General features: G+C 32.8%; 1 protein-coding gene across 7 annotated transcripts in view; it reads right to left on the reverse strand.

The window, feature by feature from the left end:
* LOC145245897 (attractin-like protein 1) overlaps positions 1-9,245 on the reverse strand; it is a 320,643-nt gene that overhangs the window by 199,153 nt on the left and 112,245 nt on the right. For all 7 annotated transcript variants that reach the window (XM_080107633.1, XM_080107632.1, XM_080107630.1 and 4 more), the window contains exons 4-5: positions 5,012-5,184; positions 1,983-2,145 (exon numbers count right to left, since the gene is read on the reverse strand). In XM_080107633.1, coding sequence (XP_079963759.1) covers positions 1,983-2,145; positions 5,012-5,184 — 336 coding nt within the window. The remainder of the gene's footprint in view (positions 1-1,982; positions 2,146-5,011; positions 5,185-9,245) is intronic.

Raw genomic sequence — 9,245 nt, forward strand, 5'->3', positions numbered from 1 at the left:
AAGCTATCTTCACAAGAACTATTTAAACTTTTGTAATATAAAAGGTATCTGCCAGATGCAATTGAAAACAAAGTGATATAAGAAAACACAAGTAGTTTTACATAATCCAGTGTGTGTGTGTGTGTATGTATATATATATATATATATATATATATATATATATATATATATATATATTGGGGTGTAACATTAAATTACCAGAATTCAAAAAAATAGTAAATTTGGGTTTAGGGTTGATAGTAGGAATACACAAGAGCCCTCATTCATGACCAAAGGAAATAAAACATTTACAATTAACCCATTGTAAAGTACTATTTTTTTTGTATTAATATTATTTTTAAGTTACAATTAACTTATTTTACTCATTAAAAATAATCCTAAATTTGTTTTACTTTACCATAAGCAATTTATTTCAGTAATGTAACATTTCATAGGTTTTTTTTATAGATGAGAAAATAATTTGTGTAACAAGTAATATATTACAATGACTATGGGATTTACTTAATGAAATCAAGTCCTTCATTTACCTCAACACTTAGTTATATACACCATGTAAGAGAAAGAAATGGTTTTCCTGAAACAATGAGAAGTAGTCTTAAATAACACTGATATATGACAGATATTAAGGTCAGCAATGGCTACTATTTTTGTAGTTATCACCAATCATCTAAAATGGTGATATTCAACCAAGTTATAAAGTTTTGTTATAAATTTTGAGAATGTGTGTGCATGTGTATATATATTTGTAATTCAATAGACTACAAAATTTATGACAATTACTATTTTGTAATCATGCCCCAAAAATCAATATTTTTTCCATATGTATACGTATTTCAGGAAATTTTTATCACCATTATGTCAGAACAAAACATCTGAATTAAAACACATAACAATGTTTTAAGCATAAAGCTTAAATTTTATCTGCAGTATTTAATATATCTTAGAGATACATAATGTTAATAAAATTAGTGTTATGCAATTTCTTGGAAATTTAGCAATTGTTTGAGCTCACACACACCATCTTAATTGCACAGGATTATTTGGCTTTAAATAAGATAAAAAAATTTCATGGGATTTAGGAGAAAAAATACAGGAACAGCATCATAAAGCAAAAATATACTAGCTCTAACATGAATCAGGAATTCTTAATTAGCATTTCCTTGTAATACAAATAGAAATTAGATTATGGTTAGTACAAATTTTAAAACTGCAAAACCAAATTTACTTAAGGAAATTGGTGCAATCCTGGAACTCACCTTTCCATAAGGGCAGAGCAAGACAAAATCAATCTTTAATTTGGGGAAAATTCATCTTCCCAAAAAGATGCACTCTGAATTGAGAATAAAAATTGCCTAAGGCTAGAAAGATTTCTCCTTAACTAAAAATATGAAGTGTAGTATCAGAACAGGTACTACAGCTTGGTCAAAACCAAAAGGCCAAAGACTTAACTGAAAATCAATGCCAAAATTAAAATTATTTGGTGACTAATTCTTTCAAATAGTTTGTAAAAACATCCAAAATTATTATGATAGAAAAAAAAAAAAAAAAAATTTGTTTTACAGTATATCAACCCTTTTCGGGTTATTTAATGCCGAATCCGGTAAAAGTCATCCATAAAGTTCTTTATATCTTCAAATATTTATTCATTGTGTTTAGTTTGATTGTTTTCTAGAGAAAACCGTTTTTGGCTTTGCAGAATAGGATCGAGGAAAGGAAAAAAGAACAATGTTTGATACATCCTAAGTCAGGAAGCCGATATCTTGAAACAGCCTGAGCTGGTAACACCAGAGAAACAATTGGTTGCAACTAATATAATCAAAAAAGGATATTACCATGAGTAGTAATTATATTTAATATGTAGTTGAAAGGGAGAGATTGTATATACTAGAAAAAGGTTAATTTTATTTTTTAATTGATTGTCAAAGTTCATTTTCTGACTGCAATAAAGTAAGATTTATGGTTACATAGTCAAATATACTTACATCATCAATTCAGTAGAGGTTTCTCTAGCAAAACTGTATCCACCAACTACCCAAACTGAATCATCAACTTTGACAACTGCATGGGAGGCTCTTCCAGCGATGTTTTTATCAGGGTTAAGCTGGATCCATAATCCATTGCCTTCTTTTTGACTACAATCTGGTCCTAGAATCATCAAATGAAAATTTGACATTTCCCAATTGCGATTTTGCTTAAATAAAATTTTAAAGATTACCGTTTTGCATAGCGTCAAGTAGCAATACACATGAAAAAAATTTAAATGGCTTCAAATATTTGCATAATGGCATATATAGAAAGAGCTTGATGAGCTAAGAAATAATCTTTTTAAGTTTTTAAAATCTGATTAAAATTAAGGAAGTTATGACTTTTTGTGCCCTGCATATTTGGATATTTTACCCTTTTTTATGTTACATTTTTTTCAATAAAAAGTTCTTTGTTCAGTAAAATTATATCTTTGTTAAAACACAAGATCAAGAAATAAAATTTGCCATATAAGTGTATTTTTGTGCAAGGAATCAGAATATGCAACTAAAAATCTCCATAAATTAATGGTTTCCAAATAATCTGCAGTAAATGCACATAAATATGCTGCAATTCCTTAAAAAGGCCATTAAAAGTCAGAACTCTAAGCTGAATTCGAATGCATTTTACGTAAAAAAAAACGAAATCTAAATCTAGGACTGTTTAAGAATGAATATTGCAACATTGCTTTGGTATTATTGTAGATTAATACCTTCCGGTACCCCATGTTCCCATCTGACCACCTCTTTAAAATGTGATTCTACCTTTGTAGGCAATTACGTGTGAACACCTTAAACTTAATGAAAAATTCTAAAAGAATTTTTATCTAATGAAAAAGGATCCCCCTTTTTGAACTATTCCAGTGTTTTGGGGCATTTAACCATTTTTTTCTCTATGGGAGAAATCCTGTGCATTTTGTTTTTTTTCTAAAAATGATTAGTGTGATTTTAAAAGTGCAATTATAGGAGGATGAGGAGCTTGTAACTGACTTTGGGTTAACGATAGGGCTAAGGTAAATTATGTGTAAATATCCTGAAGACTTGATAGCAACAAAACAAAACCAAATTTAGAATGGGGATTTAATTTATGCAAAAATAATTCATCATCGAGACACTTCTAGTATTCAAAGACAGCTGACCAATTTATTTTTATGGAGATAAATCATGTGCATTTTTCTTTAAAGAAGGATCCGTTTTGTTTTTAGACACTTATATGTAGCTTACAAAGGCATTTTGTTTGGTGGGGAGCTTGCAACTTTGACTTAGTGTTATTGTTAGGGTTAAAGGTTTTAGGAACAGGCTTGCAACTCACACCTAGGGTTAGAGGTAGGATTAAGGCTTTTTTTTTTTTTTTTTTTTTTTTAAGAGTGTATATTTACAGTTAGCGATTCATAGTTATTGGCTTTTGAAAATATTAAATTTTGAACATCAAATTACTTTTAAATATGTAAACTTGCATAAATGGGGGGTGGGGGTGAAACTATACAAGAATTAAGGCAAACAGACAAAAATAAATTTTATTTAAAACAAATGACATCACTAATAGAAAACGTGATGTTTGGAAAAGTATCAAGTATTTTTTACCCACTTATTTAAATATCAAAAAAAAAAACTTTGCTAAAGCTGACAAAGGATTAATTTTGAATGAATTTGATTTTTATTTTCAATTACATTTCATGTCTTTTCTACCTAGTGACACATTTTGTTTTGAAACTTTCCAGTTTAAGACATTTATTTCTTAACTACACTAGAAACCGAACATTTGCTACAAATATTTAAATATTGATTTTGCGCTTTTTCCTTTTGATAATCAGGTAGATTAGTTTCCATTCTTTTACAGTTTTCACCAGATTATTAAATCCGCTGAAAACATTGTAAAAAAAAGGGGGGGGGGAATGGGGTACCGCTCGTACACGTAAAAAAAAAAAAAAAAAAAAAAATCCCATTTTCGATTGTTCAAAAGCAAAACCCTAATTTGCCATTAAAAACGAATGCACGTTGGACTGGTTGGGATTGCTTTCATTATATATTCTGATAAGCAAATAGCTCTAATTAAACTAATATTCTAATAACAAAATAGCTCTAAATATGCAAGAACATTTTTTATATCTATATTTTCAATTCTTTTCTGGAATTGAGAAAAAAAAAAAAAAAAAAAGAAAAGAAAAAAGTCTAGTTTACAGCCATGCTATTGCGGCTAGTACTAATACAAGACTACCTTACACCAAACTCAAATTAGAAATCATTTTTTTTCCGAGTATCATCTTAAATTGCTAGCTACCACAAAAGAAAACATACAATTATACTTTTAATGGATAAAAACAGTAAACAGATTGATTTACTTAATAGTGGGTAAAAAAAAAAAAAAGGTTTCAAAATTTTCAATACTTGTCATGTTGAAGTATTTAACACGCACACACGAAATAAAAAACCAGTCAGAAGTATTTCGGACATCCCACACTATTAAAAGTGACATATCTTCTAGTTAGTTCCCAAATTTCATAAGATTCTCAATACAAACGCGGTACGAGCATTTACAAATGGGGGGGGGTACAAAAATCTTACCGAAAACGCCATTTTATGATGATGTTCACATTTTTATCACTTTATTTGCTCAAAATTCTTAAAATATATAATGTACATTATTGTTTAATTCATTTGAAAATAAAATTCATTTTAAAACAAAAACAGTTGTATTTTGAGGACTTAAAGTACTTTGGTTTTTAAAATATGACAATTTTAGCAGAATCACGCAGAAATCTGATTATCCAAAGCGTTTTATCGTCTGTGTGTATTGCTATTTCAAGTTTTGGGCGTCTGAAAAATGCAGAAACTTTATCTACAACATCTTTGTAAAGGGCCTATTTACTTCCTTCACATCTGGAAATATTTGAACATGATCTTTAAGCTTAACGGCAAAGGAAAATATTTTCAATTGTGCCCCTATCCTATCTAAGAACCAGAAATGCATAAACAAGTTTAAAACTTACCTATGTATCCATTATAACAAACACATTTATTTCTGATGCAACTACCATGATTGGAACAATTCTGAGGACAATATTCAATTTCACAGGCTTCACCTGTAAAACCAGGGTTACAACTGCAGACATCTTGACGACAATCACCATGGTTAGAACAGTCATAGGGACAGCCACCAACTCTAAAATGAAGTTAAAAGAACTCTTATGAATTTGTGCAAGAATCGAACAATCCAAACTAGAGAGGCTAAATGTAATGCCATCTTGTGGTAGATAACTGAAAATCATGACGGAAGCAATAACTAAATCAAACCAGAGTGGATCAATTATTCTCAATGAAAATGTGCAAAAATGACAAGCAAAGTTTCACTTCATCTGTTTCATTTCAATAGCCACTATATTTGAATTCTGAGGATTCAAAGGGTTAAAGATAAAAAGGTAGATTCTATTTTTATGTAGTTTAAATGTATTTTTATGAAAAAGACAATTTAATGGGGGGCAAAAAATTTATTTAGTATTTCATTCACTAAAGTTGATGGTTGTGAAAATTTTCTCAACATCTATATCTGCTTATGCATCACAATGTAACTTGAGTGGAGAGGAGTTTTATGACAGGCTTATTACTGTACCTAGTAAGATTGATAACGGGACAGAAAATTTGAATAGTCATGTTGGAAAGAAATCTTGTGATTTTGAGGGTGTGCATGGAGAAAATGGATATGATGATAGGAATGCAGAAAGGAATTCTAGAAGGTTTAATGATGGACATGTTGGTTGCAAACACTTGTTTAGGAAAAAGGCAAGTTATTTTGTTATGTATAAATCTGATACAGGACAAACTCAAGTAGATTATCTACTGGTTAGAGTTGTGTGAAAGTAATTTCTAATGAAGAAATTGTGACAACAAAAACTTAGTTACAAGTTCATGCTGAAAAAAAATAAATAAAAAGAAAGCTTATTCCCAGGAGAAAGATGTGAAGCTTTAATGAAGAACATTAAATGAGGATTTAGAGACCAAGAGATGAAGTGTTTGGTTACCAAATAAACTACAGGAAGCATGGAAGATGTTAAAGGATACACTATTGAAGATAAGACTAGATTTGTGAGGGAATGAAAGCACAAAAAGGTATAGGGTAACATGGTGATGGGATATGGAAGTCAAGTATATTTGAGGAATACAGAAATAAAATGAGTGGATAAAAAGGTTAGTGAATAAGGATGTGTATCAGGAGAAAGGGAAATATATAAAGCAAAGAGGAAGGCTGAGCAACACACATTTCTAGATATACTATGAAGGGATAACGAAAATAATGATGTATTTAGAATCGCTAAACAGATGGCAAAGACAAATATGAATATTGTTGGAGAGAAGCGCATGTGAAATGACAATCAAGTGCTATTGACAAATGAAAAGGACAAAAGGTATGTTTACAAATGCCACGAGAAATTGAATACAGTTTCCAAATAAAAATCTAGACAATGCACAAGCAGTATCTGGTCCAGCTATAAAAATTGAGAAAAATATACTGGTAAGTGTAAGATGAAGGGTAAGGCTATATAATCCTCAGGCGTTGTTGCAGTCATGTTGAAGGCTGCAGGTGAAACAGGTATTGAGGTGAAATCAGACTTGACAAATCAGATCAGAAAAGAGGTTAAGCTGAAAGATTGGAAACGTTGTACAATTAACTGTTACAAAGGTAAAGGGAAGCACTAGATAATTACAAAGTTTGGAAATTAATGAATCAGGTTCTGAAAGTCGCAGAAAAAATTTAATGCTAGTAAGAGTCAGCTTCTCTCCTTTAACAATTGCAAGAAGCCTCTCCAATCACATATCCATGACGAATAACTCCCTACCCGAGAATTCTTCAAACTCCTTGGAAATATGAACTGGAACAAATACATTGAGGACATTGCAAAGGCTACTACAAGGAAAGTGGGCTCTCTCTATCGTGCTAGAAAACTACTCACACCTGAGAGTATCCTATCTTTGTAAGGCCACCATTCACCCATGCATGAAGTATTGCCACATCTGGGCTGGTGCATCTACCACTAGTCTCTCCCTCTTGGATTGGATAGGCCCCCCCCCCCAAAGTATCCAATCTAATAGATCCCACTTTATCAACTAGGCTCCAACCCCTGTCCCATCGCTGCAATGTTGCATCCCTATACCCATTTTACAAATACTTTAATGGAATGTGCTCTGATGAACTTATTGCACTTGTGCTCCCTTGGCACACATATCCCTAACAAACCTGCTTAGCAACAAAATCTCACTCCTTCACTGTTGAGGTTCCTAAATGCCAAAAAGCTTTCTACTCCAATAGCTTCTTCTTTAGAACAGCTAGACTTTAGAATTCCCTTTCTGCTACCCTAACTGTACAGATGTGCAAAATTTCAAATGTAACGCAAGCTTACATCTTAATCTTTCTTAGGCATGGTGCCAATTAGTAGACCCTTACGTTCAAATGGCAATACGCCTTGTTTGGGGTGAAGGGGAGTAAAAAAAAAAGAAAAAAAAAAAAAAAAAAGCGACAGGCATAGATAAAATGTAATTTAGTTTTATGTCAGAGTAAAGTACCATTGGTGCTACATTAATCCGGAGACAAATGCAAGGAGTTTTATAGCAAGAACCTCCATTTTGCTTTTGTGGATCTGGAGAAAGCTTTTGATAAAGTACCAAGAGAAGTTGTTTGGTGGGCTTTGCATAAATTATGGGCAAACAAGTGGTTGGTGAAACAATGTACAGAAATGTTCAAAGTCGTGTTAGAATTACAACACATTTAGTGACAGCTTTAATGTTAAAGTAGGAGTACATCTGGGTTCTGTAAGGAGTCCATTGCTTTTCATTTGTGTCTTAGAAGCATTGTCACAAGATTTTCAAAATGCTGTATTCTAATGATTTATGAAAGGTCTACTTGTTAAGTTGAACTTAGAATAATGCTATACAAAGTAAAGGTTTGAGAGTGAAGGTTACAAAGACCAAAGTGATGATCAGTGGTTGTAACATTGTAATATCCAACTAGAGAGTAAAGTACCCTCATTCACTTTGTGGAAAGGGAGTCCAATTCAATTTATTGAGTACACAATTTATTAGTTTGAAAGAGGATAACCAGTTTGTGCACAAAAAGTGTAAGACAATGGTAACATACGAGAACTAAAGTCTATTTGGATAGTGAAGCAATCAAGATTATCAAGAACTTTTGTTCCCTTGGTGATACCAAGGAAGAACATTGAGTAGATGCTAAAGTGATTGCAAGAGTTAGAAGTAGATGGAATAATTTCAAGACTTCTGCCACAACCAGCAGAGCTTTACTGTTGACCAAGGAAAGTATTGGGCATGTGTACAAAGTTTGATGTATGAAAATGCAGCCTGGCTAGTGAGAGTTATGGACATGGGTTACATGGAGGGAAATGATATAACGGATTTTTATTGAATCAAAGATAGATTTAGATCTAATTTTTATTTTTTTATTTTATTACATTTTCACCCCCAAACAAGGAACATTTCAGGGACATAAGCATCAGGGGTACTGTGTAGGAAGTTGGGCAGCAAGATGTCGGTTCACGTTGCACTTGAATTTCAGCAGGTCAGTACAGTTGGGGAAGCAGGGACCCGGAGGGGAATTCCGAAGTCTAGCTGTTCTGTGGAAGAAACTACTGGAGTAGAAGGCTCTTTTGCATCTAGGAATCTCTGTGAAGGGGTGGGATTTAGCTGCTTGTCGGATTTGTCAGGGGTATTTACGTCGAGGGGGCACAAGTGCTTGCAGTTTGTCAGAGCATTCAGCATTAAAGTACTTGTAGAACAGGCAGAGGGATGCAACATTTCGTCGATATGACAGAGGCTGAAGTTTAGCTGACAGTTCAGGACCTATCAAATTGGCGACTCTTTTGAACCTTGTCTAGGAGCGAGAGACTAGTGGCAGATTCACCAGCCCAAATATGACAACAATACTCCATACATGGGTGAATGGTGGCTTTATAGAGGTATAGGATACTTTCAGGCGTTAATAGCTTTCTAGCACGGTAGAGAGAACCCATCTTCTTCGCAGCGGGCCTGGCAATGTTCTAAATGTAATTGTTCCAACTCATGTTTCCTGTGAACGTTAGGCAGAGGAGTTTAAAAGATGTACTTTCAGATAAAGAGTCATTGGCCATTGCTATTGGCGGTAGGGAAGGTTTCTTGCAATTATTGAAGGAAACCAGTTTAGTCTTGGCAGCATTGAAGGTGACCATCCATTTTTGT

The sequence above is a fragment of the Euprymna scolopes genome, chromosome 23, assembly GCF_053919585.1.
Source record: "Euprymna scolopes isolate OS-2025 chromosome 23, ASM5391958v1, whole genome shotgun sequence".
NCBI classification, from domain to species: domain Eukaryota; kingdom Metazoa; phylum Mollusca; class Cephalopoda; order Sepiida; family Sepiolidae; genus Euprymna; species Euprymna scolopes.